We start from the raw sequence: 14,061 nt of genomic DNA, 5'->3' as shown, positions 1-14,061 counted from the left end.
TACAGCTGAAATGCTTGCCAACGATATATACCAACGATACAGTTGTCACAATGTTATACCAGAAGTTTTGTCGCTGGGTGATCATTATAAAAATGGAGATCAGTTATTGTACCCAAGACATTGGCACAATTTTCACAATTGTAAACACGATGGTACTACAACAAACACTCAAGATGACTGTTTAATTGTATTCATATGTCCCAAATATTTGTCCGACATGTTTCTTATCTTAGACCAGTCAAACACCAATCTTTAATCCTATTGTTGAAGAGGATAATAAGCTTATACTTATGTATAGAGTTAGTAAAAAGCTTAAGTCTTTGTGTGCTTTGGCTAAATCCTGTTCAAGTAGTGGGTTAACCAACAATTAACAATGAGAGGACATTCCTGAACCTCGTTCAGTTGGGGATGATTTGAAGTGACCGCCAATTATGACCATTTGATATTTAATACCAGCAATGTGGAAAAAAAAGAAATAATGTAGTGCCAAAATAATGTACCCTTTCACGGAAGGAGCAAAGTTTAGCAAGTTATAACCCATGCATAACGAATGTCAGCGGCGAATGTCAGGTTATTATTTCCCAGTCTTGAAAAAAAATTGCAAGCAGAGGTGGGAATCGATCTCGGTACCTCCCGGTTAAAAGACCACTACGCCAACTACATATCTGTTGTGAGATGTGTGACATTAATCTTTGATATTGCTTAATGGAACAAATCGCGGAATTAAATCAGTAATAAAAGAAGTAGATTCTTATTTAGCGGTCAAATTGGATAAAAGGAAATATTTGTCCCTGCTCTAAAGAAAATATAGGTTAGAAAATTATCAAATAAATTTAAATTAAAAATTGAGATTTTATATTTATTTATTTCACGAGGCGGCATTATCACAGACAAACACTGTATACGCTAAAAACTCGACCCTCATCACTAGATGCTGTCATAGCTCAGTGATAGAGCATCAGACTGGTAATGTCAATATCGTTGGTTCGAATCCGCTTGCCAGCAATGGTTATATTTATGATTTTAATGCTACGCTACAATTTGTTCAATTTTTTTTCGTTTATTTATTTATCTATTTATTTATTTATTTATTTATTTATTTATGTGAATAATTTGATATATTTGAAAGGGGTATTTGAGCAATTTGAAATTTTGACCCCCGTATAATCCTATGGGGTCATTTTGAACCCACCCCCTCCAAAATTGCCAAATGCACAACACCTTATCTCCCTTCCCTTCTCCATCCCCTCTTACTTTTTGTCCCCTCTCATTCCTATCATTTTTCTTACCTTTCTATTTATTTACTTTCATATATTTATTTATTTCTCTTTATTTCTTCCTCTTTCTCTCTTCCTCCAGTCCCCCTCTCATTCTTCATAACCCCTCTTTCACCTCTTCCTCCCTCATCCCCTCCCAAGACCTCTCACAGAAGAGCTGCCCCCCTTCAGTACGCCACTGTTTATGACATTCGCCTTCTTAAAATAAAATAAAATGTCAATTTGTGAAACAACTTTTATAGGCCTATACCGGTATACTTATTATTTGTTACATGTATACGTAGCTATTACCATTATACAGTACTATAGACATGCAGACATGGCAGCCTTGATGTGTAATCATTCAGCAAGCGTATTCAATTTATTTAAATGAAGCACCTAAAGTTAGTGGGGTGATCACGAACTGTACATCAGCGGCTAATGTATGCATTTTGTGCTTACGGCTACTCAATCACACCCTTGTGTGTTATGGTAACAAAAGGTACTTTTCGTTCCAGTAGTCGCTTTCACGCGCCTTTCGTTTGATCACTTCACTGTCGGGTCAGCTTACCGATTTAATGGCGGAAGCCCTTTGTCCCAAACAAATGGTACCTTTCGATGAATAGCTTGTCAGATTTCAAATCGGCACAAGTGAACAATGCGTTATATAATCTATTGCTTCTCCATCTTTAATAGCTCCATGCACTTGTAGGTCTATGTTGTTGTTGGTGTATAAGTAATGGGCCTTGCAATTGAAATGCCTCAAGCTTTTAATCCGATAAGCTGATTATCTATTTGTTTTCATGAATTGGGAGACATTCTTTGATGTATTACTGAGCTCAATCGTCTGAAATTACTGGAGCGTAAGGTCAGCATAGTACTTTAACAGACGGTATTCTCCAGATTCATTTCCTAATGCGAAGTCACACATGAGTAAAGTGGATAACCTCTATGTTTAGCACATACGATCATTATCTATATGAAGAAATTTATCACACTGATGGTACAAAGTAGATAGCATTGCAGTTTTACCACATTCTGCATTACCTTTGTTTACAAATTTACGCATTTTAATTATAACACATATCTTTTGCAAAACAACATACATCCCCCGTACCTGCATTGCACACGTTCATGGTGTCAGCTGACAATGTAAACAACACATGTATATGATCTGACAGTACAAAGTAGATAGCATTGCAGTTTTACCACATTCTGCATTACCTTTGTTTACAAATTTACGCATTCAATTCACTCAATTATAACAATCTTTTGCAAAACAACATACATCCCCCGTACCTGCATTGCACACGTTCATGGTGTCAGCTGACAATGTAAACAACACAATGATCTGACAGTACAAAGTAGATAGCATTGCAGTTTTACCACTTTCTGCATTACCTTTGTTTACAAATTTACGCATTCAATTATAACAAATATTTTTTTGCAAACCAACATACATCCCCGCACCCGCATTGCACACCTTCATGATGTGAGCTGACAAATTAAACAGCACATACGATGATGTATATAGCCTACATCTATTATGAAGACATTTATCACACTGATAGTACACAAAGTAGATAGCATTGCAGCTTTACCACTTTGTACACTATATTTACTCGTTCAATTATATCAAATACCTTTTGAAAAACGGACATACACACATGCAAGTTTACGATTTAATTGTGCAAACGCCCTTACCGACTGAGGTACACGTCAGGCCAGCACCATGCCTAATTGCAGTAATAGTGACAGATTGTGCACTCTCGTCATCTGCGATTGCAAATGTGGCAGCTGAAAACTCTACAGTTGCTTCGTCATCAACAGGAACTATATAACAAAAAATATGCAGTAAGTTAGTGAATGAAAAGATGAATTTAAAGATAGCTTATATTGGAGGATTTTGTTTATGATTTTGAATCCTTACTGATTTACGGTACGCTATGCCAAACCCACGATGTCTTTGCGTACTTTACAGGGTGAGGTTGCCATGACCGGTGGCCAAAATCACTTCAAAAATATTTAACAACAATAACAGGTATTTGTCAATATGCATGCAGACCTTAGACATACAATAACAAGAAAGCTTTGTTCCCAGAATCAGTTCATCAAGTTTCATAGCGGATACAATAGGACAATTAACAATAAGCTCTTTGTCCAGCTAAGCTCCAAAGCAGCTCAAGTTTTTCACGAGAACAAACTATCAACGACGCTGCCGGGGTCGAACTCTTAGCCGTCATATACAGGGTTTAGCTGTTTACTGCCTTGCCGATTGAGCTAACTTGACAGCTAGAACTTTTATTAACAAAAGAGAAATAATTGAAAGAGAAAGAATCGGAACAAGAATATGTGACCTGCTGCCACGAAATGAGCATAAAGTCGCAAGTTGGTAGTGTCAAGACGCCCCAGCTACTGCGTTGGTGGTCTTTGTTTCTTGCGCACCAGTTCAAGCCAGCAGTATGGCACAATGGGCCATTCTTGGACATACTACTGGCTTAACCATGTTAACAGGTGTGCGGCATCGGCAAGCAAAGAACATCAATTCAGTCAGTCAGGATGTCTCGAAACTACCAACTTGCGACTTTACGCTCATGTCGTTGTAACAGGTCACAGTATGATTATGACCAAAAATTTGAAGATGAGGAAAAAGTAGGAGGGACAAAGGCAGTAGGAGAGCTACGATGCAAGAAAGAGAAAGCCAAGAAAGAAGTATTACCATCATCTCCGTAAACTTCTACTTCACAAAGTGCAAGTGTCCTCGCCGCTGTCGTGTCCAGATGTACGTACACATATCTCCCATATGAGTTTGCTCCGCATTGCGCCTCTATAACGGTCTTAACACCGACGACCCCGATATTATTGTGACATAAATTGTTGCTGGTAAGGGTGGCACTTGTTGTTGCTGGACAAGATCCCACGTACACATCTGCATTGTCCAACCAAGAAGCTGTGGAAAAATTATTTAGAAAAGTCGCAGTCACCATTTCTGCATACGGACGAAAGAGTATTTGATTATTTCTAAGTGTAAGCTGTGTTTGTTGTTTGTTTGTTTTGTTACGGGTCAATTCTTATGATGAAAACGATTCGTCACCTCGAATTTGATATCTGTTGTTTAAAAACATTTCTCCATTATCGCAAACTGCGTCATAATTAAGAATATACATTTGGTCGGTCTTACGTTGAGCAGTAGTTCCGTCTGGAGTAACTGGCCAGATAAGAACCATCATTACAGCAAACTCTCGGCCTAAGTCTATTTGAAGCCAAGGATCTGTGACTGAGTCTAAACAACAGCAAATAAAATACATTGTTCATTATTAGTTGATCAAAAACAGTTGTTGATTAACATTTTAGGAACATTTTATTTCGATGATAAAACATAATGAAATAAAAGATAAATTCATACAAACAAAAATCATTTGTATACGATTATAATATGTAGTGACTGATTATGCTTGATTTATTGATTTCATTTGATTGTAAATAAAATGAGAACGGATTCTATAAATACCTGAAATGAAGCAACCTGTGTTCGGCACGTTGCCATTTTCGTTGCGGTCGTTATCCATCGCCTTGATTGGGGCATTACCAACTTTAAATCCAGAAGCAGAAGCACTCACAGTTGGTAATCTTCTAGGAACTGAAAATAGAAAAGGAAGGTTTATGCAGATTGCAGTTGAGGCAATAATGCATTATGCCAAGACCGCATTGTGATTTGCCGCTTGGTAAAGGACCCTTTCAAATGCGCATTGGAATGCTTCTTTTTAATCATCACCTACATGAACATATTCTAGCCAAGCGTATAATGTTGCATTTTTTTTTATTATATCTTGTGTCTTCAAATGGTAGACAGACAGGGTATTATTTGTCGGTGCTTGTATTGTGTGTGTAAACCCATCCCTATAAAAGTTATCCATGTTCTATAAGCTGCATATACCTATCCTATCAGCGACTGCTATATACCTTGTTTAGGATTTTCAAAAGAAGTACCTGCATGTGCAACCATGACGACTGTTTTAAAATAGCCCGCCAAAGTCATGCAAGTAACTCCAAGGTCATGCATTGAATTGGTTTGAATGAGGAATACTATGGGAACCAGCGCCTTTTGTTAGAAGTCACACATGAGTAAAGTGGATAACCTCTATTATCTTGATCCGTTTAACCCAGAGGTATGAATTACTTACGCATGCCGCACAAAGTCCATGACGCAGAATTGTCATTTCCACTGGACACAAATACATGACTCACGTCTATGGGTTGTCCATTATCATCAGCATTGTATTGTGCATTATTCCCCCGATCTGTCAGCACAAATTGTGCATTGGATTCAGTGTATTGGACGGTGAAGTCATCTCCTGCTGTAGCCACCACGTCAATACCAGTAGCACTGTTGTCATTTAAAGTACCCACAAAGGTAGAAGCATCTTTGACAACTATGGAATCCTCTTCCGCAACACCATTACCATTGAAAGGATCGTCTATCGCGTCAACAATATCAAGTACTAAATAAAAGAAAACAATATTTAAATCCAATTTGTACAACCTATAGCTCACTCAAAACTTAGGCACTGTGTAATCTTCACACAGCAAGCATGTTGTTTTAGCTATCTGACGTTATTGGCTCTGTTTCAATCGTGTGGCCGGCCGATATTAGTCTACATCCAGAAAGTAAATGACTGCAGCGTTTTATGGATATACTTACACAACCCATAGTAGTTGCCATTGACACTTTGGTCAGCAATATTTCTTAACCATATGTTAATTTGTTCTCCATTCCCACCATCTGCCTGTGGTTCAGGAAGAACATCGATGTCAAAAGCGTCAGGAATGCCGGGATTACCAACGAGCCACGGACCAACGTATATGTAATCAAAATTCTGAGGATCTATCGAATTGGCATTTGAACTAATCGGACTGGATGTATGGAGGCAATCTGTTAATTAAAAGAATGGGTAGCAAAATGAATTAATACACAATGTGCAATTCCTATTCCACGTTATACTCTCTTAATCATGTTAATGTAAAAGTGTGCATCGAAAGAGTAAGTATTTATGCACTCCAGAGAGTGACATTTTCACTCTTCAAGGAGCCATAATATAGGCACAAACCGGAGATAGAGTATGAGAAGGAGGATTCTTGTGGCTTTAGAATTGATGCATTAAATGAGACCTTGCTCAAGATTGGTGACAATATAAACAAAACCAATGTTCTTCTTTTGGGAGATTTTAACCTTCCAAATATAGACTGGCCATCAAACAGGGTCATCGTAAGTGGTATACAGTACGCAGGCCGCAACTAAATCGCTCGGTATCACTGAATAACATGGTTTTCACCAGTTAAGCCAACAAGAATGACCAAAACGTGTAGCAATGAACTTGAATTAGTATTTACAAACAATGCCAATAAAGTGAGTAAATTGGAGGTACAAGATAATATCTGATCATGACACTGGGTGGTGGATTTGTCCTTGGCTCCGAACATCAAAAGGATACCACGGAGGAAAGTTTACATCCACAAGAAAGCGAACTTGGATGGTATCTTTGAAGATTTAACAGCGTTTGGTAAGAGGTACTTCAATGAGACCACTGGACAGTCAGCTAATGAGAAGTGGATTAACATCAATCCAGCAATTCTGAAAACAATGGAAACCCATGTGCCCCAGCGCCTTAGCAAACCTAGCTTTGATTTACACTGGTTTAATAGACAGCTTCGCAGAATATAGGCATAAATAACGCAGATACAACAGAACTAAAAGTCAGATTAATCAGAAGACTGTATGGGAACAGTTTCGACAATGTAGAAAAGACTTGTTCAAGAAGATCAGATCTTGAGGAAGCATTGGACACGAGAGATGTACCTGATGATTGGAAAATGGCAAACATCACAGACCTGTTTAAAAAGAATGGGGGAGAAATCTAACCCTAGAAATTACAAACCAGTGTCCTTAACACCTTTGTCATCTGTACCGTGCTCGAACACATAATACACAGTCACATCATGAAACATCTTGATGCTAATTCCATCCTTGATGATAACCAGCGTGGTTTTAGAGCCAAGCGGTCAACAGAGTCGTAACTGATCCAATGATCCTGACTATTAAAGACATCGCAAGAAGCCTAAATACCATCAGTTCCAAGACGACTGTGGACGTGGGAGTGCTCGACTTTAGTAAAGCCTTCGACAAAGTGCCGCATAAAAGACTTATCCACAAATTACATTATTATGGGTTAAAAGGATCCCTACTGAAGCGGCTAGATAACTTTCTGACCAATCGGAAGCAGAGTGTTGTGTGTTGTCCTTGATGAGTCTAAATCTCAACTAGATGATGTGCTCTCCGGAGTGCCTCAGGGCGCGGTCTTAGGACCACTGTTGTTCTTGCTATATATTAATGACTTACCCAACAGCCTGGATGCTAGATGTAGACTCTTTGCAGATGACTCGTGACTGTTTAGTATATAAAATATCAGGTCACCATCTGATGCTGTGTTCTTGCAAAATGATTTCATAAAGTTGAAGCAGTGGCAGGATAAATGGTTGATGCAGTTCAATTCAATCCAAAAAATGACGTGTCATCAGCTTTGGTGCACACAAGAAGTGCCGAGCCACAAGTACACATTCTGCAGTGAAAAATTGGATGTGGAAATCTCTCATCCATATTTGGGGGTTCAATTAGCCAACACATTGGATTGAGACATCTAAACTCAGCATGCAATTAAAAAGGCCCAGCGAGTTATAGGTATTTTCAAAACAAATCTTTGGAGTTACCAAGAAAAGATGAAGACAATTACTGCCTACTCGACGCTTGTCCGTACCCACTTGGAGTATGGTACAGCTGCATGGTGTCCTTATAAGAAATCAAATATATCTGTTTTGGAAAGAGTCCAACGCCAGGCTACGAGATTCTGCAAGAGGTATTACAACAGAGAACCTGGGTCATTGAGCAAGATTTTGCAAGAACTTAACTAGAATACATTGGAAGAAAGAAGAATAGGAAATGGCTCACAACCTTTTACAAGATGGTCAACAAGCTCATCGATGTTCATGCAGATGGATGAGTATTGAACTCTGAATACCAGGCTCACCAGAGGGCACCAACTCAAGTTGAAAGTAACATCAACCAGGCTAAATAGTTACAAGAACTCCTTCTTTCCAGCCACAACCAAGATGTAGAATAGTTTGCCTGCATCTGTTGTCAACTCAACGAGTTTAGGGGTTTTCAAAAATAATGTCATAGAGCATATCACAACTTCACAAGAAATAGGAGTCAAAATTAATTTGCGTCCTCCATGCGAGTGAAAATTAATTTCAATTTGCGTCTTCCATGCGAGTGAAGGGTCAACGTTGGTTTAGATGTGTAGCAGCACCGTTACCGACGAAACCACATTGAGATTGAGTAAATTTCACTCTTTTACAGTTTAGCTACAGATTATAGAAATTGTACACTTTGTGAGTATTCTGTATATCGTATTACCATTTATTCCTATGACTTAAGATTAAATCATGTGTAGTTTTCAAATCATATGTCATTACCAACACATTTAATGACTTAAAATTATTGCACCGAAAATTGCTGACTTACAGTCATTCCCTGGGATATATATTCTCGATGTATATTGGCTTCCAGGATTGGTTGTTATTGTCAAACAAAAGAATTCTCGATATTCTTCGTCATCATCAGCTATGATTGCAACTTGGATTTCTTCGAGGAGATCTCCGGCATTAAATACTACCGTTGTTGGCGCAGTATAATCAGATCCTGAAATTGCAGTTGCCTGAACTCCAATTGGACAAGCGGTACTCAATGCTGCAAGGTAATAGTTTGTTTTTTGATTTAAAATGTGTAATGATGTTGATATCACAGTTTCAACAAGACTATGCTCAGTGCTTGTGCACACTATCCCTCGCATCTTCACACACCCCACCCCTGCATGCACACATCACATTAACCCAAATACCCCTCCACTGATAAAGCAAAATGGTGTTAGAATGTTTTGCATCACGTTTTCAAAAATGTCTTATGAATGTTATTAAAACGTTTTCCCTTTATATAAGCCGACGTTTAAACCTTTTCTGTAAACCGTCGTGTGTTTGCAGTTTGCAGGGTATTTTGATAAGCTTTTGACTTACTAACTGTTGTAGCTAGACTCGTTTCTGCGACATCTCCACTTCTAGAAATTATCACGTCAAGATTGACATTATTACCTGCTGGTGTTTCCTCCAGAATATATTCTGGCTGTTGGAAGATGAAAATCTCTGAAATTGAGAGTTTAGGCATTGATATAGTATTGAATAGCATTGTATTGTTTTAATCGCAAGGACTTGGTCTCCAGACCGGGTATAATTGTGTATTGTACTTGCTCTACAACATGTAGCACAGCGTCATCTGATCATCCATATATCTTCGTGTCCGAAATCGACATAGTGATCCACTAGTTATTCACAGCCACGCATGGCGATTTTGTTCCGCTGTGTTTAATAGTTTTGAGATATGGGCCGAGGGACTGAGGCAAAATACGATTGCCACACACCATCAATGACTTCGACACACCACCTGTACAGTACAGCTCTGTACGATGGATAGATAGGCCTACGTTTCTTTCCCACTACGCATGCGCATTTGCCACTCATCAGCAGCTGGAAGGACTCATTTTTACGATTTGCGAAGGATTCTTATGCACCTTAGTGTCAACTCAAGAAAATTCGGTTTTTTTGTCAGTTTTTGTTTTCAAGACGCATGCTCAGTTTTCAATACGCAGACTGAAGCTTATCATATTCTTTCAACACATATATTCAAGTGCAAGCCTTACAATCTCCTGAAGCTAATGGGTTTAAAGAAACCAAAAATAACAGGATATATTCAGAATTTTGAGATAGGGCATTCAAAGATCTAAGTATGAATATCGATAAGATATGACACCACCATGTATAATTCGGGTAGCCCATTCAGACCACGTGCTGACAGTATAACGCTGCTACTTGTTTCTCTGTTTACATTTATAGCTAGGAATATTATAAGTGAATCGTCTCATTGCAACTATCACGTTGGGCTAATAGGAATGTGCTCTTATTGTCACCGATTCGGATCACCGCATATGGAAAGGTTTCTACACAAAAACGATGATTCTCTTATAAACCATCTATGCACAGTTGCCACCTCGATACACCTGACACGTTTTCGTCGAAGAGCTGCCAAGCAGGCAGTAAATTGTCTCCACACAGTCTTTGATTATACACTACACGGTTGAGTACATAGCATCGTAAGAGCTGTGGGGCTTCTAGCTGGAAAATGGGCCTCTGTGATTGTTTTTGTCTAAATCTCAAGTGTTCCCTTCATCCAATCAGATTTTTAAATATCAAACGAAAGCTAACACTTCCTCCTAAAAAGACGTTTCGTCATTAGTTCAATAGATAACGCAATTCAATGTTATAGCAAGGTGAATGTGGTAAATATGTTGAAAACTACCTATCCAAACACATTTGTTTAACAAAAAGTAGGTTTAAAAGTCAAAACCTCAAGTGTTCCTTACAACATTTTTCAAATTTTATGTCATTAAAATGATGAAGAGTACACTTATATTGTCCATACCAGCCTCATTTTAACGAGCAATGACCAATTCTCTTTAAATTGCAAATCTTGTGCAAAATATTACTATTTTCGCCTGCTTTGTCATACGGTTTTAAATTCAATGAACTATGGCTTTGCTAAAGAGCGCCGGGCTCAGGACCCATAAATACGGTGCAGGTGGGTGAGTTAGTCAGTAAGCTCAAATTAAAATAGATCAGTAAGCTTTCTTTTTCGTTGATACACGTCGACATTAACTCCAACCATAACAGGCAATTAGTCTCTTCAATAATAATGATAAGTAACAGTAAAAATAGTCTATTCAATTTTAATTGTTGTTTGCCAGCATGTGATCAACTACCACAAAAGGGAAAACGCCTAAACCAACACTACTACACTATATCAAAAGCAACTTGAAAATAAAGTGACTCAACACAAGTTGTAAAAATCAATATATAATTTGCCATGTCCTATACTTTTAACTTGAAAAAACTGACGATAAACCATGCTGGGGTTGTAATTTTGTTCTGGTACACCAGAACGAATTTACAACATTGGAGGGAGCAGTGTAATACATGCCTAACTCGCAAACGCAAAATCAGAATTAATTGAAATTTTAGGAATAAGCTTTTTTCGTGGATATCTACTGAAAAAAGTCATAAAAAGAGGATGCTAGGATCACGAAATACTCCTTTTAGAGATATGCACAGTAGGCAAAACGTTTACTATTCGTTTTACCGTCGACTTATCCCGTAACCACACGTTCAAAGATGCGTCAAAAACATTTTTATTCCGTACATTAGTCTCATTATTTACTCGTCAGAGAATACAAGATTATAGATATCTTAATGTGGTTAAAAAACATCTTTGGATCACCTAATTGACAAATTACTTGTAAAGTAGCGTTTACCACTGAACCTACAGCAAACTCTCCAGCCGTTTCACCAACATATTTTGAAGGCGTCCAAAGAACTATAAGCCTTTTTTATGATTTCAAAGTTGTGCTGAAATGTGGTCATTATAAAATTGGATCACATTATGTTAGAGTTTGACATCAGAACGAACACCTTAAGCGTATTAATAGCAAAATTAATTTGGCATTTTCAACACCAATCAGAGTGAAACAAAGTCTTTCATACAACATTGTTCCCCGGGATTGTTCCCCGGGAAAGTTAGGATACACATGAATTCAAGTCGACATTAATTTTAAAAATATGTGTGCACTGATTTTCTATGCATAGCAATATATTATATATGAAGGAATGAGTGAACAGTCTTACCATCTGCAGCAATGTATTCAACTGCTAAAGATGCAAGCAGGATGAAAACGATTGTCAATTTTTCCGCCATAATCATTACAAAGTAATATTATTTGATCTACCAAAGGAGTCCATCGAAGGAATACTGGTTTAAGACTCGCTGAAATCTACAAGGAGGAAGTTACAACAATTGAGCTGAATTTATACTCCATCGCTAAGCGACCCGCGATTGGTTTAAGCCAATGAGATAGCGCGATTTGTGTATGCGTTGGGAAAAGTGATTTACCTCATTACAAAAAAAAACAAATGAATTGCTCAGCGATGGAGTATAAATTCGGCTTTATTGCATGCACAGTACTGCACACCACCGTGCCATTTTAATGAGCAATTATTTATACGTGGCAAATTTCAATTATTTTATTTGACGCAATACGCCTATTACACTCCAGTCAAGCATGACATCGATCAAATACAGGGTTCCCAAGATGTACGGTAACCCCCCCCCCCCTCCGACATAATCCAAAAACCAATCAATCATTTCTTATGTTTTAAAGTTTAGAACACGGACTGATAATTGAATTGTTATGCAAGTCAAGTGAGTGGGTTTATCATCTTCACTGATAATACAGCCATTAATAAAATGTTCGGCCAAAGTAAAGCGGCATTGTCTACATAATAGTACGGTGTCTGATCTCCGCCAAACTCCCCCTTTTATAATTCATCTCCCCAAATTTTCAGTTTTCCCCCTTTTTGCGAAATGCTTTCCCCTTTTTCAAATATTTCCCCGTTTAACTTTCCCCTTTTCAAATAGTTTCCCCATTTTCAAATAGTTCCCCCTTTTCAAATAGTTCCCCCTTTTCGACTTTCCCCTTTTCAAATAGTTCCCCTTTTCAAATAGTTCCCCTTTTCGACTTTCCCCCTTTTCAAATAGTTCCCCCTTTTCAAATAGTTCCCCCTTTTCGACTTTCCCCCCTTTTCAAATAGTTCCCCTTTTCGACTTTCCCCTTTTCAAATAGTTCCCCTTTTCGACTTTCCCCTTTTCAAATAGTTCCCCTTTTCGACTTTCCCCTTTTCAAATAGTTCCCCCTTTTCGACTTTCCCCTTTTCAAATAGTTCCCCTTTTCGACTTTCCCCCCCTTTCAAATAGTTCCCCCTTTCAAATAGTTCCCCCTTTTCGACTTTCCCCCCTTTTCAAATAGTTCCCCCCTTTTCGACTTTCCCCTTTTCAAATAGTTCCCCTTTTCGACTTTCCCCTTTTCAAATAGTTCCCCTTTTCGACTTTCCCCTTTTCAAATAGTTCCCCTTTTCGACTTTCCCCTTTTCAAATAGTTCCCCCTTTTCGACTTTCCCCTTTTCAAATAGTTCCCCCTTTTCGACTTTCCCCCTTTTCAAATAGTTCCCCCTTTTCGACTTTCCCACTTTTCAAATAGTTCCCCTTTTCGACTTTCCCCTTTTCAAATAGTTTCCCCCTTGTCGACTTACCCCCTTTTCACATAGTTTCCCCTTTTCGACTTTCCCCTTTTCAAATAGTTACCCCTTTTCGACTTTCTCCTTTTCAAATAGTTTCCCCTTTCGACTTGCCCCTTTTCAAATAGTTTCTCCTTTTCGACTTTCCCCTTTTCAAATAGTTTCCCCCTTTTCAACTTTCCCCTTTTCATATAGTTTCCCCCTTTTCGAATTTTCTTTCCCCCTTTTACATATCCCCCTTTTACAGATTTTTCCCCCTTCTTTTAATTCCCCTTTTCAAATAGTTTCCCCGTTTTCGAATTACCCCTTTACAAATAATACCCTTTTTATTTTCACCCATTTTGTAATAGTTCCCCTTTTACAAATAATCCCTTTAACTTTCCTCCCGCTTTTCACAAATAGGTTCCCATTTTAAATAGTTTATCCCTTTTAAATAATACTCCCTTTTTGTTTTTAATACTCCCTTTTGTTTGGTACTCCCCGTTTTCCGTGCGTAGGCTTTACCAGTAAGCCTGGA

The 14,061-nt window shown here is 38.2% G+C and overlaps 1 protein-coding gene across 1 annotated transcript in view; it reads right to left on the bottom strand.

Annotated features, from left to right (window-relative positions):
• Positions 1-12,210, bottom strand: part of LOC140154766 (uncharacterized) — a 43,170-nt gene extending 30,960 nt beyond the window's left edge. The window contains exons 1-9 of the mRNA XM_072177333.1: positions 12,099-12,210; positions 9,384-9,509; positions 8,836-9,060; positions 5,959-6,189; positions 5,441-5,758; positions 4,768-4,896; positions 4,438-4,539; positions 3,976-4,206; positions 2,961-3,089 (exon numbers count right to left, since the gene is read on the bottom strand). Coding sequence (XP_072033434.1) covers positions 2,961-3,089; positions 3,976-4,206; positions 4,438-4,539; positions 4,768-4,896; positions 5,441-5,758; positions 5,959-6,189; positions 8,836-9,060; positions 9,384-9,509; positions 12,099-12,174 — 1,567 coding nt within the window. The 5' untranslated portion in view covers positions 12,175-12,210. The remainder of the gene's footprint in view (positions 1-2,960; positions 3,090-3,975; positions 4,207-4,437; positions 4,540-4,767; positions 4,897-5,440; positions 5,759-5,958; positions 6,190-8,835; positions 9,061-9,383; positions 9,510-12,098) is intronic.
• Between the last annotated feature and the right edge of the window lie 1,851 nt (positions 12,211-14,061).

Source organism: Amphiura filiformis, chromosome 6, assembly GCF_039555335.1.
Source record: "Amphiura filiformis chromosome 6, Afil_fr2py, whole genome shotgun sequence".
Lineage (NCBI taxonomy): Eukaryota > Metazoa > Echinodermata > Ophiuroidea > Amphilepidida > Amphiuridae > Amphiura > Amphiura filiformis.
The sequence above is the reverse complement of the archived record's forward strand: the minus strand, read 5'-3'. Positions and strand labels throughout refer to the sequence as shown.